Raw genomic sequence first — 20,322 nt, forward strand, 5'->3', positions numbered from 1 at the left:
ACTGTCTTATTTTATTTATGCTGTTAGCTCATATAGGTACAGTATGAGTTGCAGCCCTGTGGATGAAAGTATTTTACTCTGCAGGAGAACATGTCTATCTCTCATCTGATGTCAAATCAAATAACTGTTTTTATTTGAGAAATGAAAAGTCTAGAATACAAACAGCTGTATACCGACTTATTCTACAATTAAAATAATTCTCTTTCTTACATTTCTGTGTAAAGAAACACAATGGTATAGTGCACACACTGATTGCAACTGAATAAACTCCTGCGATCCCAATTAAAATAACAAAAGCAAACCACCTAGTGTAAGATGTTACCACACGATGCATGATTAGACTGAAACAATGTAAACAATGGTTCATTTTAAAATGTTCATTGTACAGCAACACTGAAAATGCACCATCAATCACATCAACCTGCACTTAAATCTAATTTACATTTGCAAACAAGATGGAATCACATGATACTTACAAAGCAATGCTTTTCCTTTTGTATCAAGGGTATATTTATGTATAATAATTTTCATGATATTCAATTGTGTTAAGGTTTCATTTGATTGTATTTTTTAGGAGAGACACTTCCTTTAAGTTCAGGCAACAAGATAACGCTCACGTTTACTACCAATGGAACAGAAACTGCAAAAGGATTTCATTTTGTTTACCAAGGTAAGAACGCTTTTTTTGATCTGTTTCCAAAATTGTGATGTGTGACCGTTGTGTTGCACTTATGTGTGTTTTGAAACACACATAAGTGCTCCTCGACAGAGTGCTGTTGGATGTGGCTGGACATGACTGAGCAGAGCAGGTTGGAGTGAAATGGTTTATCATGTCAGAGCAGTGGCTCCTGGTTGTCTTTGTACATACCACACACCCATTCACCACTCTTTGTCTTTCTGTTTCTTTCTCTTGTGCTCGCTTCCTCCCATCTTATCCCTAGCTGTCCCCCGGACAAGTGCCAGTCAATGTAGCTCGGTCCCCGAGCCCCGGTTTGGGAAGCGGATAGGGAACGACTTTGGCATCGGAATGGTGGTGCTATTTGAATGCAGTCCAGGTTACACACTGCACGGCTCCAACGCCATCAGGTGTGAGGCCGTGCCCAGTGCTCTAGCCCAGTGGAACGGCACTGTGCCCACATGTGTTGGTAAGCGCCCTCATTCTCCTTTCCTCTCTTCATCCTCTGCATGTGCTCTCTGTCTCTCAGACCCTCTCACATGCACACAGATTCAAAAAGGGGGAGCAGGTGCAAACATTTTTTTGATGTCTGCTTTTCCTCGTCATTACTGATACTAATGTCTGTCACCCGTAGCAAAGCATCTCTGGTCTAGATAGTTCAGACAGAAAGGAAGAGGCCACGACAAACAAACAAGTGTCACATACATTTTATACCAAGGGAGAAGGATTTCTGTTAAATAACAAATGTGAAACAATTTTAATAATGACACAATACTATTAGACTGCAAAATGAAATAAAATGTAATTTTGGTTTGACCACAACACAAGTAATCTTCCACATGTTAAATGCCATACAAAATTCAAAGGAATACCTAATTATTGGTTGTTGAGAGAACGTCACTCACAGATAGGTCTACAATAGGTGAGCTTATATGTTTGAACTAGAGCTGAAATGCTTAATCGATTTTTAATCGATAACTAAATTAATCGACAACTATTTTGATAAGCTATTAATCGGTTTGAAGCTTTTTTCATGATTAAAACAAGATTTCCGATTGTTTAAGCTTCTTAAATGTGAATATTTTCTTAATTTCTTCGCTCTGGATAACAAAGACAAATTAAAATGAATAAAAGTGAATCATTTTGGTTTGTGGACAAACAAGACATTTGAGAACATCATAATTTCCAGGTTTGACGAACACCGATCAACATTTTTTAAGGTTTTCTGATATTTTATGGACCTAACAATTAATCGAGAAAATAATCGTCAGATTAATCGATTGTGAAAATAATCGTTAGTTGCAGTATATCCTTAATAGCTTTTTTTTAAAACTTATACAATTAAACACAACATTAAAACTATCACCCCATATTGTATGCAAATGGAGGTATAAAAATATTAGAAACACAGGGATAATGCATTAGACTTCATGTGCACAGTACCGTACAATAAAGCCTACCTTTAATTCTATTATTGTTGTTATTATTATTATTATTATTATTATTATTATAATAATACAATAACAATAATCTGAAATGACTGTGTGAAATAAGTAACTCACCTTTAGAGAGTATCATATTGAGTTTTTGTCTCAGCTGACAGCTCACCTGTCCAGCTGCAACTTTACTGAGTTGGTTCACTCTCACTGCTTTCAGTGCAGCAGAACAGCTGCTGATTCCAGCGAGGAGTCCTGAAATCCCACGGTACACTACCTGCTCAACAACAAAAACAGACACACGCAGTTAGTGCCTTCTGTAGCTGGTGAACACAGTGAAGCATTTAAAATAATAACATTTACCACAGAGGAAGAAGGAGACCAAACATTTGAAGTTGGCTGAGTGACCAGAAACATGCCTCCAATCTGTCTGTTGTAAAGTGTTGGTAAAGTCGGTACGGAAGTCACTTCCTGTCAGTATCTTAATTACCTATTATTACTTTCACCATAGCTGAAAGTGATGCATCAGAGTTTGTAGTCTGTTCATTTAAACAATATTAAATATCATTAGAGACAAAGGCTTAACAGGATGTTTTACCACCTTTTTCATTTGCTCATAGGTGGATGCAATTTTTTTTATATTGCATTGAGATATCCACTGCAATAACATCAGCATGTCAACATATATTTGACTTCCTGGTGGATAAAGACAGCAACTCAATATCAAAATTAGACATGTGATATCATATAATGAGATGACATTTCTATATATATAAAAGTTCATTACATTTATTTTGACATTAACAGAAATTCCAAGGAACTGGCCATTATGTGGGAGCCATAGATTTCCAGCAACATTTTTAATGGCCTGTGTTGACCTTGTCCTGAAGGGAACAGTATCACTTCACTTGGGTTTTATAGCATACACAGAACCATCCTCGTGCATAGTAGGGCATTAACAGAAAAGCTGTTGTGTTGACGGCACAAGTCGACATGTTATGTGGCACAAGCCGACAAGTCGAGCCCTGAGAGCGGGTATGACGGGGACGGTGACCTTTGTTTAGAACAAGCAGAATCGGGGGGGGGGGAAGCACACCTTTGGGTGCAGACTAGAGCCAGTTGGGAGAGATCTTCATCACTGTCTTTTTCTACGACTTGCCGACTTTATTGACGGATAAGTCAATCTGAAATAATTAATTCCCTTATGCATAGACCAACATATACGTAAATACGCCTTGTCTGCACACGCCGTTACCAAGCATATTCACCTATTGAAAGACATGCGTGTGACAAAGACACCCACATGTCTACCTTGGGTCCAGCCTCGTGTCAGCGAGCAACCTCCAGCCAGGTTTAGGCAGCGAGCGCAGGTTATTTCAAGTCAGTGTTCACCAGAGTTTACTGCCAAATAGTAAGGGAATAGTAGTGGGATGTGCAGTTCCATTTTAAACATGTAGATTTGTGTGGATATTGAATCTGGCTGCAACCCCCCCAGCAGCACAGTGCATGTCCAGAATGATGGCTATAGTTTCATGGAAGCTTCAACAAAAACAATATACTCAATTACTCAAGCCATCTTTATGAGATATGACATATCCGCTATGCTCTCCTGTGAGTTACCTGTGTTTCAAAGGACTCATTTCCAGCTCCTTGTCCAGCTGTGATTGACTTGGCTTGTCATGCAACACTTGTTCTGCTCATGTTCTCATAAAGCCGGTGAATTATGGTTTTTGGCATTAACTTGGCTTACACAACATTTTATTGCAATTTAATTAGCTTCACCTGAGTAGATGTATAATGTTTAGCCGGCCCCTTTTGAAAATAGAAAATAGACATTTTGGTTTGTTTCATTTAGAATTTGACGAAGTACTTTTATAAGAAGCTTTCATAATTTAAAGTAATGCGGTTGACCATGGATTTTTAAGAGTGAAGTTTTAATGGTGGAATCAATTGATATAGTGAAACATCTAAAATAAAAAGGGGGGGGGCGGGGGTGTCTTTATAGGTTGAAATAAATATTGATGGATTGCAACAATTTACAATTGGTTTGTTCCCTGCATAACAGAGAGACAGGCTGTTGAGTTACTTGGGATTATGTGTATATATATATGTGTATCCAGCATTACATAAGATCACAGATTGTCATGATTCATACTCTGTTTGCCCACACTATGGAATTCAGTGTTGGCTTGAACACTTTCAAAAGTGTTAAAAACTAAAAATGTGCCTGTGCGTGTAGCATTTATTATTTGTGTGGGTACTTTTCAGCTTTACACTTTACATTTTCAGCCACACTAGCGCCATGTTGCTGTTGCCTTGCCTCCTTCAGTCTTTATGTAAAACGAATGGCTTCCTTGAATGAGCCGCACAAAATTCCAAACATGGACTTGATCAGTATTGTATGAGCTCTTCTGGCAGTGGCTTAAATCTGAAGGACATTCATTTATATTTAAAAGTTGCTTACGGCAATTTTAAGTGTCTCATTGCAGGCTGAAGTGTCTCTAGGAGCTACGCCCGGGGTCATGCTTCTTTTGGGATTTACTACATTTTCTATAATGAAAGTGGATACTACTGCCTATTTCACTGTATTTAGTACATTTTTTAATCAAGCACGAAAGCATCACAAATTCTACCACTACATAAATATCACTACCCATTGCTTGTTTTCCAAATAGTTTATAGTCATTAAACTGTGATTTTGGTCTGTTTTGCTAACTATATTGTCCATAACATATTTGGCCTAATATGGGCTATTTGTTTAAACCTCCAATAACACAATTTTCTCTGAGTATGGTAGCAATAAGCATTTTTATTCAGACCCACTTAAGCTGTATAATTTTGGGAGAAATGGGTTTGCAATAGTTGGCTTCACAGTGTACCATTATAAAATCAAGAGAAAAACATATGATGCTGTAACATGGAATTTTAGAAAGCATTGTTGTAAATAGTTTGCTGTTACACAATAACAATGTAATCCGAGAATTGAATCAGCTTTTGGTCATAAAACAAGCTTTTTAGACTACACAATCATATTATTACATAAATATAATATAAAAATGCACTCACACACATTTGATATTCAGATAGATTTGATTTTTAGATTAAAGATTTGGGGTTTTTTGAACAGTCTCTGTTCAGGTGGTGGTAGTGTGTGCGTGATCTACCTACAGCAACTGACATATGAGTCTGACACGGGTTGAAAAGGGGTGGGAAGTATTTTATGAGTGTCATGATTTCTAATCTTGCTCCAGCAATTCAGATAACTGACAGCTCAGGGGAGGAGTTTTTAAATTATGCTGAATCACTGGGACATTTCCCTGGAAGGAGTCTGTATTCTTGGAATAGTATTAATTACTGCTCAGACCTTTGCGGAGATGAGAACTATTAAACCTCTAATGAGAAACAGTCTTTGCACTGTGGAGCTTTTCACTCAAGATAGATTTTTGGAGAGGCAGCAGGAAATTATAAACAGAAAACAAGGGGGAAAAAAAAGATAACTGACAAATTATAGTCAGGTTAATCATCACTTACTTCATCTCTCACTTTCAGGTCAAACTGCTCTCCTTCAGTTGTGATGCTGAACTTCATCAATTCCAATATTAAATACTGTACATGTGACATGAGTTAGCTACAGATTGACATGAAATGGAAGTGTTATTGCTCTGTTGTGTCACTGCTGAAAGGTTGAGCTAATTTTCTATAATATGTTTCTCAGTGGGAAATGTACTTTGGCAAGTCACTTTGGCAATATTCCCTGAGTATGTTTAAAATTGTATCACCTTTTAAAATGTTGAAAAGCTCGATATTGTGGCAACTGAAAGCTCACTTTTTTCCACTTTCTGCCGTCTTAGCATATTATATTTTTCTTGTTTTCCATGTCTCTTGTCTTTCACGTCAAACCCTCGGGTTGCAGATGGAACTCAAAAACACTGATTCCTATTGACCTTTACTTGGAAAAACCTTGTCCTTGACGAATAGCATCTGATTCCTCATTTTGAGAACATATTGTACCTCCTCTGCTCTGAGACAGATATCCTCAATACAAATACTAGCTTACCTTGAATATCAGAGGGCTGATACTGCAGTTACTGAGTCGGATATAAAAGGAAGCAGATGAGGTTTGTTGGTTTTTTTAACCTTCAATTATATCTTTAGAAAAACCAAGAAACACTTGTTACATGACTGTTAAAACACGTGGATTGACGATGGATTTAAGCCCAATTTTATTTCAAACACAACGTGATACAGAAATATGTTTAGAGATAATACAAAAGCATTTTACTGTAGTCTTTAAATCAGTTATCCATACCATCCAATCATTGTAATAACAGGTAAATGCAGGGTAAGACAATTGATCAACGAGCAACAGAACATGATGCAAGTAATATTGTGCATTGTAGTTACCTCAAATGTTTCAACAGCAATGAGTAAATAGACCAGAGGGCCAATCTGTTAGTGGCTCATGAAGCCTTGCAGTCTTCCACTATCCTTCCTAAAGTCCTCAGAGCCTCAGTCCACAAGTCCTGAGGGTGTACACTTGGAATCAACCTATTACGAAAGGAGAGGAAAGCATTTAGTTCTGTTTTGTTGAGTACGATAAGCCAAAGGATTGTGGCCTGCAAGGCTGAGTTACCACAATCCTTAATGAATAAAAAATAGAGCCAAACGCAGTGTACAACTTGGCAGGTTGCACACGAAGCCAATTGCCCCCAATCTGAAATGCAATAAAGAAAATGTATAGCTGCTCTTGTCCCTTTTTATCATAGTGCCTGATGCGCGACAGTGACTTGTGTCACTGTAAGACACAAAGTGTGCATAGAGAGGTAGTTTTTATTTTCCAATGAAAGATGCAATTCATGGATAAACAATAAGATAAAATTTACATGTGAGGGTTGAAATATTTTCTCAGCAAGTGATACGTGTGTGCATCAAAGCCAAACCACCAATATAACATTAAAGTAACATACTGTATGGACAAGAATGCATTTATTTTTTTTACACCTAGAAACTGTATATACCAGTCGACAAAGGAAGAAAGCCACTGACACGGACAGCACACACCCTGGACATTCCCTGTTTGAACTGCTGGCACTTGGCAAATGGAAGAAAATGGAAGCAGACTGAGGAAGAGCTTCCAAAATCGAAGAGCTGTGGCTTACATCACACCTCTCCCTGCCCAAACACACACACACTCAACTCTTAACTATGACATAACACGCACGCAGGACGCAATTTGCACTATATTCATTTCATCTCTACTGGTCTTTCATTCTGACTCTGAGAACATATTATTGCTGGCTTTGTCATGAGATTCCACCCCTGGACAGCTGGCCACCCCTGCTCACTCTTTTCTCTCCTTTTGTCTAGTTCCCTGCGGTGGAGTGTTAACTGAAAGACGAGGCACTATCCTCTCCCCTGGATACCCAGAATCATACGCCAACTATCTGAACTGCGCTTGGAAAATCTCAGTTCCTGAGGGAGCCGGCATCCAAGTGAGAGAACACAGATTTAGCCCTTAGTGTTATCACTTATGATTGTATATTACAGACATACATTAGATTATTATTTTGCAGATTAACTTCAAGTTCTTTGTTTCTTCTGTGTATTCTGTGTTCTTTTTACAATTTCATTTGTGGTCTCTTTCTTTTTTCAGATCCAAGTTGTGACCTTTTCCACAGAACACAACTGGGACTCACTTGATTTTTTTGATGGAGTTGACAGCAATGCTCCAAGGCTTGGTAGCTACTCAGGTAAATCTGATACAACTGAATTTCCGTTGTCAGCTCCCTCTTGTATTTCAGTCAGACTTCACAGGGCCTTAGCAACAGGATGATGTGGTGATGGGACTGATTACATTTGGCATATCCTCGGAGAACGCTCTCTAAAAACCTGTTTAAGGAGAAAAGAGAAAGAAAATTATCTGGAATGTTACAAATGTGGGGTTGCCTCAAACGACAATACTTGTGCTCTTGCAACATCTAGACACAAGCCACCCCATAATTGTACTTGTGATGTTGAATCCTAGCATAAGAGAGAGACTGGTGTAAAATACAGTACAGGCACATGGCCTGTATTGGCTGGGACTAGATGTCAAATTTCTTCACATATTATAATGACTTCATAGTGCACCTGTCACTGTGCTGGCAGCAGTGTCAAAAGGGTGAAACTGTTTAAATGGCTAGAAATCAATTTTATTGTCGCCTAAAGTGATGAAGGTGATTATATGTGAATGTCTCCATGCAAATTGCACAAGGTGTATGCCTGGAATCTATAAAATGGTCTCCGGTGTTACCATCCATGTAAGATTTTCTGTAGTGGAAATGTGTCTCAGTTGCAGAGCAATGCTTGCAGTCATGCATTCTATGCAGCTATTGCATAGATCCAAGTATTCTAAATGAACCTCTGGAAGAAATGTGTTGAACATGTTGGATTGAAATGTGTAACAGGAGCAGCATATGTGATCCATGTAGTTAAATCATTATTATTATTATTATAAATAGAAGAAGATGGCAAATAGCATTTACTGAAATATTTTAATACTGTATTGAGCTGTTTTTAAAGCGGAAACATTTTGCACCAAAAACATCTAATGTCTTTTATTTTATTTTTTTTAAAAGACTCCACTTTTTTTTTTCTCCTCCTGCAATTGAATTGTCTGTCATTTATTCCTATTACATAAAGCACTTTGTATTTTAGTTTAGCACCATAATTTCATTTGTACCTGCTGATGTACTCAACAACTCTCATTAAACAAGGTCATGCGGGTGAAAATGCTGCTGTGGAAGCTGCCATGTCCACACTTTATCATCACTGTGAAGTGGAATACAGGGCATGCTCAACCAAATAAAGCAGATCACTTTATTTGGTTGTCGTCTCACCTGCATGGAACTCCTCTTACATGTCCACGTGTTTTTGCTGGCTTCAATTTGAAACGTGGACTAAACTGTTGTATTTCTTATTATAAAATGTAGGCACCACAATTCCCCAGCTGCTGAACAGCACATCCAACAACCTGTACTTGACCTTCCAGTCTGACATCAGCGTGTCCGCCGCTGGCTTTCACTTGGAGTACACAGGTATGAGGAGAGAAGACTCATCTATCTGCCTGTCCTTTTGTCTGTTGTCTGTTTCAATGTGTCCATCTGCCACTGACTTCCAGCAGCTGCACTGGGTTATGAGAAGTAAGGGGGACAGCTGGTCTGGGTGGCACAGTTGGACAGTTGATATGTGAGGGAGTAAAATAGGAAACAATAGCAAACTTATTTTCTTCCTTTCTATCTACACATTTTTAGTCTCTCATGGCGTTGCGCGTGGTATTTCAAGATGCCGTTATATTTAAATCCTCCCTTATCTTCAAGATACACGACCCTCATTCTTCTTCATTTAGTGACTAAATGTATTTTGCCTCTTAACAGGCTATTCACTTAGGAGCATATTTACTAAAGAGAATGCTAACCATTTGCTGTTTGCAAAAATTGAAGATTTAAGACATGATGCTGGCCCCAGAAGAGCAACTGATTTGCAAAGTCTTTCCATTCAAAAACTGTATAAATAAAAATAGGGATGATGATCTGCTGGTGATGCATGGAGCGCTTTGCAGTTATTTAATAACACTGTCCTTTGAGAGCAATTTCCTCACAGTTATTTACATCTCAGGCACTTTCCCTTTGTCTGGTTTAATGTCAAGATAATTTTCCTCTCGTTTTATTTTGTCTCTCCTAGGTTGGTTGGATTGTAAGCTTATCTTCCTACTAGTGTGTTACTTACCAGTTATTGACACACTGAAGAAATCTCGACCCATTGCCACCCATTTTCTGTGAAGTACATTAAGGGTTGTGTGAAAGTGTCACGGCTGGGTGTGTGAGTGGGGGGAAGACGTAAATGTCATTATGCTTAAAGTGAAGCTGACGGATATGCACTGCTTATTTAACATAACCAACGTTTGATATCCCATAAATGGCACAACAAAATCATTTTTCATGTTTTTAAGTGAAACCAGTTTCCACCATTTTTTTTTTTTTTTTTGCAAAACACAGGAAGCATAAAATACTTGGCTGTCACTAAATCTGTCTTCGTTGTCAGCCGTGTCAGGCCACGAGTATCATACCACTGAATGATTTCACAGTCATGTCCCTCACAGTCAGTGCTTCATTTTCACCGTACCCTCCTCGAGCTCGGAACCACTCTGTTGCCATGTCTCTCAGTGGGTTCTTTCCTATCTGCACTGACCTCCCTTCTCCCATCATGTCTCACAGTCAGCTCCTTCCTTTTTGACTGTCTTACACTTTGCCATTGCTGCACCAGTAAAGTGCATTTGCTCATGCTTTGTGTAGCCAGGCTCTGCTCTTCTTCCCTTTTTCCTAGTATTTTTTTTTTTAGCCTTCAAGCTGTCCAAAGGCAGACAGTTTGCCATAGTTATAAACAAATATGCCCTATTTAACTGGCAATATCATGGTTTGCATCCCAAATGAAGTCCCACACTGGGCTTCAATCTCTGCAGTCTGTAGAGAATGATTTTATTTCCACATCAATTAGATTGAGAGATAGTGACTGAAATATAAATCAATTCAAAATCATTTGGAGATGAATTCATCCTCAGATGATGGACAGGTCTCATTAATTCACTTTTCAGGTAAACTCCTCTCGTATGTCAGTCTTAGTGGGTAGACTTATTCTGCATCTTAGACGTATAATCATTTTATCACATTTAGAGTGGAAATCTCCTTGTCATATCTATGCAGATATACTATAGCTATCATCTAAATTAGTTAAAGGTACCACACATACTAGTTTGAGTATTTCTGAAACTGCTATGGAGTGTATTCAAGGTCATGTTAAACAAACACACGTGCGCAACATCCAGTCGGCAGCTGCACGATGGAATTAAATGATTTGATGTTTAAATTAACATTAAAGTCACAGTAAAACAGATAACCACTCTTACTAGTGAGGAGCAGAGAAACATCTCCAACTAAACACATTGGACCTTGAGGGAGAGTACTTTTTAAAGTTTGTAGTTTTGTCAGCCAATGCATTGGGCACAGGCTCACAACAAGTGGACAGCTGAAGACTTGGAAAAACTTGGTCTGCTCTGATGAATCTGGATTTCTGCTGAGGCTACAGATGGTCGAGTTAGAATTTATCATAAGCAGCATGAATCCATGGACCTAAAGTGCCTTCTGCCTTGCAGTCCGGGTTGTTGATGGTGGTGTAATATTTTTGGCACATTTTTACCTCTGAATCCCACACTTAATACCAATCAATCAAAGGTTTATATGGAATACTCTGAGTATTGATTCTGACCATGTGATCATTTTATGGCCACAATTTTCAATATTTAACAGCTACTTCAGCAAAATAGGGTTAGTTATTTGAACGTGACATTGACTTCCTATCAATGTCATGTCCTATCTTGTGAATATTTTTCTTTTTTTTCTTTAACTGTAGTAAATGTATACGCGTAGCTTTAATTCATGTCGCAGAATGCTACAGGGAGGGGACTGATTGCGCTCTTCAGTTAGGATACATAAATAATTTCATGAAACATGGACATTTATAGCTACAGGTCACTTTGATGTCAAACCTTATTTTATGGCAGCCCTTGCACTGCAAACATTGCCTCAATGACTTTTATCACAAAATCAGCTTGAAGAATCTTGGGTTAAAAAAAAAGTCACACTTTGGAACACCCACTTCTTCTATAGTTGCTCTTCTTCAGCTGTTTTATTTTTGGCTGCTCTTCTCGGCGCTCACTTACTCTCTCCCTCCCACTCCATAGCTTTTCTTAGTTACTAAGTATGGTGGCCCTTCTTGTTATTTAGCTCCCCAAAGACAAGTGTATTAATTATTCTGATTCTTCTGTGGCCATTCCTGCTGCTGTGTTTACATCCACCCACCCACCATTGTGTGTCCTGTTAATTTTTGTGTCATTTTTCCTCCTACAAGTGCAGTGTTGATTTGTTAACTGTGACTCTAAACAGGTGAAGATGTTGTTTGCCTTTTTGTGTTGCATTATTTTGTATGTCCTTCTTTGCACTACTTACTCACTCTACAGAAGGCTAACTAATAATGTGTCATGGGGAAAATGTCTGCGTTATATATGTGCTTTTCCGAGTTATTTCAGGTCCCCCTTCTGTCATTTCTCTTTTATTACTGTTGGGGCAGTGCAGCATCATATTTTTATTTAGCATTGTGCACTTAAACAAGCTTCCACAATCTCCTATTGACAGATGAAAAACACAGAAAATACATGCATATATATATATATATATATATATATATATACATACATATATCACTTGGCCTTTATTAATATATTCACAAATCAAACCTGGTTTTGTTTATCTAAAATATTCAGATGTATCTATTTACTTTTATTGCCATATTCCCCTGCAAACAAACTAGATAACTGTAGCTTTTAATGTAGCTGGGATCATAATAGTTTTTAAGCTTTTAAACACAACACTCGGACTTTCTGTACCTGTGGCATTGTAATCACATTGTTCCAGTGGAGCCCAATGCCTCTGTTGAGAAATACTTCAGGGATTGCGTTGTAATTTCACAGTGATTGCTTCAGATCACAGTCGGAAAAGGATTGTGCGATTACAACCGCCACTAGAACAGCTTTGTGACTTGTCCCAGTTTCTAAATGTTATGATAGAGGAGAGAAGAAGAAAAAAAAAAAACGTGCTCAATTATAGGATTACAAGCCTATTAAAAAGAGGCATTGTAATTGTATGTTAAGGTAGCATGTTTGGTTTTAATTGAATTATTCTCTTTTTTCCATATGGTATTGCATGATATATTAACTATGCAGTGGATATTCAACAATGAATCAATCTTGTAGTGGCTGATCTTCACTGTACACATTTTGTGCAGAAGAATGATTGCTGTCCACACTTGTGTGTTGTGACTCTGTTCTAAGCAATAGGTTTGGATTCGTGCCCAGAACCACTGCCTCCCAGTAACGGCCAACGAGTGGGCGATCGCTACACTGTGGGTGACATGGTGTCTTTCCAGTGTGATCAAGGCTTTTCATTACAGGTAGGGAAAAGCAGATATCTAGCTTTTTTTATGACACGTGTCTTGTATTTAATACCAGCCTTAAGTGAGTTTTAATGGAATATCCCAAGTGTCATTTAAGAACATTTTCTGTTTTCATTTTCTAAAGCAAGACATGTCTTTATTACTTTCAGTATATTAATGCTTGTAGTTTTATTTGTAGTGTGTAAGTGTTTGTTTGTCTCTCTGACTGACCATGTGACTGTGTGCCATGTGTTTCAAAAGCAGCTTTAATTCTTGCAGTCCTTGCTGTGGTGTTTTGAGCTGTAGAACTTTTTAAGGCCACAGGCAACAGTTGCCTCCCTAATCCCACTCTGACTTTTATACACTTCTGTTCACATTCTTTTTGGACAGACCAGCAAGTTCTTGCACATGTCTTCAGGCTAATTGTCTGAACACCACAAACAGATGACAGGTCTCTGTGGTAACAAAAGCATAAGAATACAGTAGCAGAGTCCTGCTTGTGTGTGTATGAGTGTAGAACAACTGTGCAGACACAACTTTTTTCAAGTTTTGCTATTAGTGTAGATCTTTAGATGTACGTGTATGTATGTATGTATGTATGTAAAAATTCAATAGATCAGAGCATTGACAATGATATGGAATGTGTTGCAAGACTATTGTGCAAAAATTAATCTGTAATTAATAAAAAAAAAAGCATACAGCAATAACAGGTTATGACTTGGATTTTAAGTGGCTGGCCACATGAAATTGATTGGGTGTCCGCAAATGGCCCTCGGGCTGCGAGTTTGAGATCCCTGGCATAGAGTAATACAATGACTAATTAAAAAATTACATCAAAAGGCTCAGTGGGAGTGCCAAAGTAAGTCAAATTAAATAAAAAAGGCAGCAGTAACCAAATGGGTACTGTCCACTGGTTAATTTTTAGGACCTGCTAAAATATGCAATTACCCAGATAACATTTAAACACCTGCTTGCTTTATATTTGGGACCGACTCGCTTTATCTGTGGCTTGCCAATGACAAAGTCTTGTCTCTGCACTTTGGTATTAATACGGTGTATTTATTGTTATATAAGACCAATATTGATTCACATTACTCAGCAGAACACTGGCTTTTTATAGATATTGTAGGATACAATTTATCATATTATCGTCCACCATTACTTTGATTAGTCTATATCAGGCATGTCCAAAGTCCGGCCCAGATTTTGTTCGGCCCGCAGCTTTGGTTTTATAATATATTATTTATGGCCAGGGGTGGACTGGGACAGAAACACTGGCTCTGGTCACACGTCGTCCCCATTAGCTCAGTTGGTAAAGAATTGCGCTTTGAAAGTAGAGTCCAGGATTCGCAACCACATACAGCCACCTCCTATTATTATTTGTCTGACTCCAGATGTGAAAGAGAGGCTGAATTTTTTTTCATTTGTTCACTCCTGCGTGGCTTAGATTTGGTTGCGTTCCTATTTAAAAATGATAAATGTGACAATGAGGATAAAATTATTATAAAACTGTGCATTTGTATGTAACTTTTAGTGTTTTAAAAATACCATTGGCCCCTACGAATCTTCACATTATCAAATCTGGCCCTCTTTACAGAAAACACCCCTTTGGACAGTTTGGACACCCCTGGCCTATATGGTATCAAGTAAAACAACAAATTCCTCCATATTTACACACAGGCTTTTGATGTCTGCAGATTACCTTTAATAATATTTATCACTTTCAGAGCATCTCTAACAACCAGCAGAAGTCAGAGCTTAGAGACAGGATGTTTCTCTTTCTTGTTCTCAGCTGTAGCACATCTCTCTGTAGTTAGACCACAGGTGGTACTTTTGTCCAGGAAACAGCAAGAGGTCCGTGTCCTAGCTCTTGATGCCATCACATATTTACACACCAGACCTTGAGAGGGAGATTTTGAGAAATCCAAATAACAGAGACAGACCAAAGGGGACTGAAAATCTGATGCAAACTGCCAACTGCGCAATATTTTGAAGGAAGTGATTATGTTGTTTGTTTTCCTGAACAGGGTAATACATACATTACCTGCATGCCTGGTCCTGTCAGAAGATGGAATTACCCCGTGCCTCTGTGTTTAGGTAATGTATTCTTTTACACAGTCTAGTATCATGAGCTTACAGGGGTTCAATGGGGTGATTTTGGAAACAGCAGAAATATTTGTTGCATCGACCAGCATCAATGTTGTGTTTTACCTTTTCTTCACAGTATTTTCCTTTTGTAGCATTTATTTTCCCCTCCCATTCGATACCTTACTTAAGACAGTGATTTATTGTGTGGCTGTGCATAACAGAGGACTTGATATTCTATTATGGAAGCAGTCATTTCATTTTAAGATTGGGTAGGGGAGTGGAGGCAGGTGACATGGGGGAAGGGATTAAGATTTTCATACTTTCCTCTCTGTCAAAAACTAATACGGCTTTGCACCATCTCAGTGTGTTTGTTTTTTGATACCCCTGATGAGAGTCTTTGGTCTCCCCGACACTTCTTCTGAAGTCAGTTGTCACAGTGATTACCAAGTAGGCGCTTCACACATAGTTTTGACACTTGACTGGTTTGTTTCCCCCCCCCCAGTTGCACATGTAGTATATAAACACACACGTACAATAGTGTACAGTGCAAACACCTCTTTACAGTGAATATAAACCCGGACAAAAACACCCTTTTTAACAGACGCACATGTGGCCTGTGCTGTTCATGTAAATGTTGTGTCCCTGTGGTTTTCACACTTCACTGCAGACATAAATCCCAGCTTAACTGTTGAGAGGCCTTTACTTGAAAGTTTGTGCTCCCTCGTTAGTCCATGTCCTCGTCGTCTGCAGTGCATACACTGATCCCCACATCCCAGGATTGGCTTTCACTTTGCCATTTTTTGGCCGTTGCCGTTAAACTAGTATAAAAGTGGTTGCCCTCGTGAAACGGTGAAACATCATAAAATATTCTTCAGTTTCATCATTTTATATGGAAACAGTTTGAGTGTGTTCCTTTTTTTGTTAGTTTGATAGTCCCCCAAAGAAATTGCTGCACTGCCCTTTGTGTTTTAAGCCACTTGCCACATAAATGAGAATGGAATGCTTCAGCTACAAGTTTACGTTAATGCCTCTGGTGACTGTAATTGCATGACACCTGGGTGTTTATATAAGACTAGGGCATATGCCACAGGCAGAGAGAGGGGAGGACGGGGTGAGTGTAACCTTCACTGCAAGCTGAAGTGTTCACCAACACACATTCAAAGAAAAGAGGTGGGGAGATGCAGAGGGAGGGTGAAGTAATCACTGCCACTGTTGAGCACTGGGGTGCTGCACTGAATACTGACTCCATCATTTATTTTAATTTAAAGCGCCACCAAACAAGGTATCTGCCACAGTCTGTTGTCATTTCACAAATACTCTTATGGTGCATGATCCACACAGTCAAGCAGAGATGTACAAGCCACACATCACGCAGATACACTCAAGCTTAGCGATATTAAGCACACAAGGAACACGCACAGAACCTCGTCTTCTCCCTCGTCCATGTAGCTGCCTCTCCTGCAGTCTGTATATGAACACATGAGCACATAATATGCATGTTTCTCAACACATGGTGGTGAATACACACAAACTGAACCAGTATGCATAGTCTTTTCTGTACAGACGCCTACTGTGGCAATCATGTTGTGACTCTCACACATACAAAGTGTTCTTTGCCATCCCTCTAGCCCCTCAGTCATTGTTTTACTTAGTTTTTACTTTTTTGTTTTTCCTACCGAGCTGTTCTGTGGAGACGTAACATGCTTCTCTTCTTGTTTGGTTTCCCTCAGCTCAGTGTGGAGGGTCTTTGACAGACTTCAGCGGCGTCATTCTCAGCCCAGGCTTTCCAGGGAATTACCAGAGCAGCCTGGACTGCAGCTGGAGAGTTCAGCTCCCTATTGGCTTCGGTCTGTCATCCTCTCCTCTCCTCTCCTCTCCTCTCCTCCACATTCCACCTCCACTGTATTCATTCATAAATTCTTTATGATGTTGTCTTACATTTTCCCTGTGTTTCTGCTTTTTAGGGATCCATCTGCAGTTTCTGAACTTCTCAACAGAGCCTGTTCATGACTATCTGGAAGTGCGCTGTGGGGGTCAGGAGACAGGCACTGTGATTGATAGGTTCAGTGGCCCCATGGTGCCCAACTCCCTCTTTAGCACCACCCATGAGACCACTCTCTTCTTCCACAGCGACTACTCCCAGAACAAACCTGGATTTCAAATTGTGTACCAGGGTGAGGAGGGAGGATTTGTCCGAATGGCAAAGTAAAAAATTGGATGTTATTATAGAGGCGTTTTGAAGTAAAATGGAAGATTGAGAAGGTTGCTAATGGAATACTTAAAAGATCATCAGTCAGGTTTGAGACAGATCAGGGACTGCGATTTGTCCAGCAGACACTTCTACTGAGGCTGTAAGATTACAAAAGGGTAAGGATAATAAAAATCAATATTGACCTCTGCTGAGGCACTCAATAGGAGATATCCTTGAATAGTAATAGTGCTTGGTTTATCAGCAGGGTTTTTAATGCAATAAAGCCAATGTGGACATTCAGTATTAGTAACAGACTGATAACATGACAGTTTCGGTACGTAATCTCAAAAATTGAAAAATGACATCCACTATAATATCTATAATTATAAAGTAATGACTTACACAAATACAACATTACCAGCTCTTAGTGCCTCATAGATTTTCGTTCTTGGAGGTTGTCATAGCAATTACACTTATAATATTACAGCGGTGGCATCTGATTTGATCTAAAGAGTGTGTTTCATTTAAATTTTCTCCTATTTATGGGCTTGATTTTCTGATTTCCCCCCAGCATATGAACTACAGCGGTGTCCGGACCCACGTCCGTTCCGTAACGGCATTGTGATCGGCCAGGATTATAGCGTGGGGATGACTATATCTTTTGAGTGCCTGCCAGGTTACACCCTGCTTGGAGATCCGTCTCTCACATGCCTGCATGGAGTCAGCAGAAACTGGAATCACCCTGTACCTCGCTGTGAAGGTAACTGGCTAGTGTCGCATAATCACAACAGGTGTTTTTCACGTAAATACTTCCACAAACTCGCTGGGAAAATATTTAAATCGACATGCTCTAATAAATCCGTGAGAAAGTTACGCATACTACTTTTTGCAAAGCTGAAGTAAGTAAAGATTGAGATGCTTTTCACACTAAAAAAATAAAGTCTTTGAAATGGTTTGAAATAAAAGAGAATATAAGAATATGATTTTTACACTGTTTGTTGTCCCGTCCTTTATTGTGGTACATTAAAGCATGTGACACCATTTTACCACCAATGAAGCACCTCTTTACGGACCTATAAACTGATACAGTCCATTATGGTGATATATGGAGCATTTGCAAGTCTTTATTACAAAGCTGATAAAGCTTGTCTCAGTTGTAAATTTCAAGGAGACTTCTCAGATATTTCTTTGGTCTAATAAATTACATCTTACCTCTTACTAGTAAGCAACCATATGTTTCAATACCACTCTAAAGTGTTTTTTTTTCTTCTTAATTTACTTGTGTTGTGCTCTGTAGCCACTATATTGTCCTTGTTGAGTTTACCATTTTTTAATACAGGACAATGGTATAGGTTTTCCCCCCCGGTTCAAAGTCAAATTTTAGCACATCCGCTCTGAAGAGGAGTGATGGTCATGGGGCTCCAAGCAACAACTAACCCTCCCTTGCAGATGTAGCTAAAGCAATCTCACCAACAATTGAATAATACACAGTTACAGTTTATCAACAGCTCTCACTTCAAGTTAATCAAAGGTTTTATTTTCATGATCTGACTCTCATCCCTCCCTTCCAGCTCTCTGTGGTGGAAATGTAACATCTCTGAATGGCACAATTTACTCACCTGGACACCCAGCTGAGTATCCACACTTCCAGGACTGTATGTGGACTGTCAGAGTGCCTCCTGGTTATGGCATCTACATCAATTTCTCTGTTATAAATACGGAGCCAATCTACGACTACATCACTGTGTGGTAAGTCCTTGTTTCTTTCTTGGCATGATGTTTATCAGTCATCAGCTTGTGGCACATATGAAGCGCACACTGCATTAACAAACGTTCTCTTACAAGTAACATTTAAATACCGCATTTTGTCCGTGTGTTGCTTCCAAAATATTTGATGGATGCAGTTTTACTTTTACTTTTTTACTTAAAAGATGTACACATTGAATAAAAGTTAACAAAATGTTAAGGCCATCTGCAGCTGGGCAAGTTTTGAATTTGACACTGTAGATGAGCCAAAAGCCATTAAGATATGTTGACCTTTGTCTAGAAATTTAAGGTTTTTTTTTTTGTTTGTCTCCAACAACTTATTTCCTCATGGCAGCTTCCTGAAAACAAAATAGGTTGTGGTGCGTGATGAAATAAAAGTAACCGAAATGAAGACTGAGTCAGTGTGTCCTGCTGTTTAGCTCCAGTTCCCCAGTAAGTGCGACGCATAAAAGATAGAAACGTGCCAAAACATGTTTGTTCGATATATAGAAACAGTAGAAAATGTTATCTCTATATAATAAAAATACTGCAGTAAACTATATTACCAGGCTCCCAATACAATACACTCTCACCCTGTCTGTCCCCTCCCTCTACTTCTGTGTCGCCTCTTTATACCATAGTATGCCTCTGGCACTCATGGAGCCGCCCTCATGGGTGATACGGGGGGGAAATGCCTCCGAGCATCTGGGGCTACAAATCCAAGCATAGGACGACGCAGCCACTGGCACCACTGTTTTCAAATGAAATGGCGCATAAACAATCTGTCCCCTGATGGCAACAATTCATTTTCCTGCCTCACTGCCATCCCCCCATTTTGCTGATCACTCTGACATGACACTTTTTGTCAATATGTGCGATAGGAGCACACATAAAAAACAGCATTTTCGGGAAGATCGTTCAGGTGAACGCTACCTGAATAGTGCCCTTTTTTTGTCATATGAAATATGGAAAAGGCTGTCTTTTTATTTTCACATACACACTACGGACAAAGATTGTAATCCGTCTTATTTTGAATACAGACCATGGCAATGTTTTCACAAGGGTTTTATCCTGCTCTCATTAGCTGAGGTGTTTTGCACTTGGCAGCTAAAGCATGCCTCATAAATGACTTTCGCTGCTAATGACACATTCTATTATCA

The 20,322-nt window shown here is 39.0% G+C and overlaps 1 protein-coding gene across 3 annotated transcripts in view; it reads left to right on the top strand.

The window, feature by feature from the left end:
- The window catches only part of LOC131471417 (CUB and sushi domain-containing protein 3-like), a 193,968-nt gene that overhangs the window by 114,381 nt on the left and 59,265 nt on the right, over positions 1-20,322 (top strand). For 2 of the 3 annotated variants that reach the window (XM_058647955.1, XM_058647957.1), the window contains exons 33-43: positions 575-670; positions 942-1,145; positions 7,480-7,604; positions 7,766-7,862; positions 9,084-9,188; positions 13,037-13,155; positions 15,165-15,234; positions 16,956-17,072; positions 17,190-17,399; positions 17,988-18,176; positions 18,988-19,165. In XM_058647955.1, the coding sequence (XP_058503938.1) occupies positions 575-670; positions 942-1,145; positions 7,480-7,604; positions 7,766-7,862; positions 9,084-9,188; positions 13,037-13,155; positions 15,165-15,234; positions 16,956-17,072; positions 17,190-17,399; positions 17,988-18,176; positions 18,988-19,165 (1,510 nt within the window). The remainder of the gene's footprint in view (positions 1-574; positions 671-941; positions 1,146-7,479; positions 7,605-7,765; positions 7,863-9,083; positions 9,189-13,036; positions 13,156-15,164; positions 15,235-16,955; positions 17,073-17,189; positions 17,400-17,987; positions 18,177-18,987; positions 19,166-20,322) is intronic. The other variant, XM_058647956.1, reaches the window with a different exon arrangement.

This window comes from Solea solea, chromosome 13, assembly GCF_958295425.1.
Source record: "Solea solea chromosome 13, fSolSol10.1, whole genome shotgun sequence".
NCBI classification, from domain to species: domain Eukaryota; kingdom Metazoa; phylum Chordata; class Actinopteri; order Pleuronectiformes; family Soleidae; genus Solea; species Solea solea.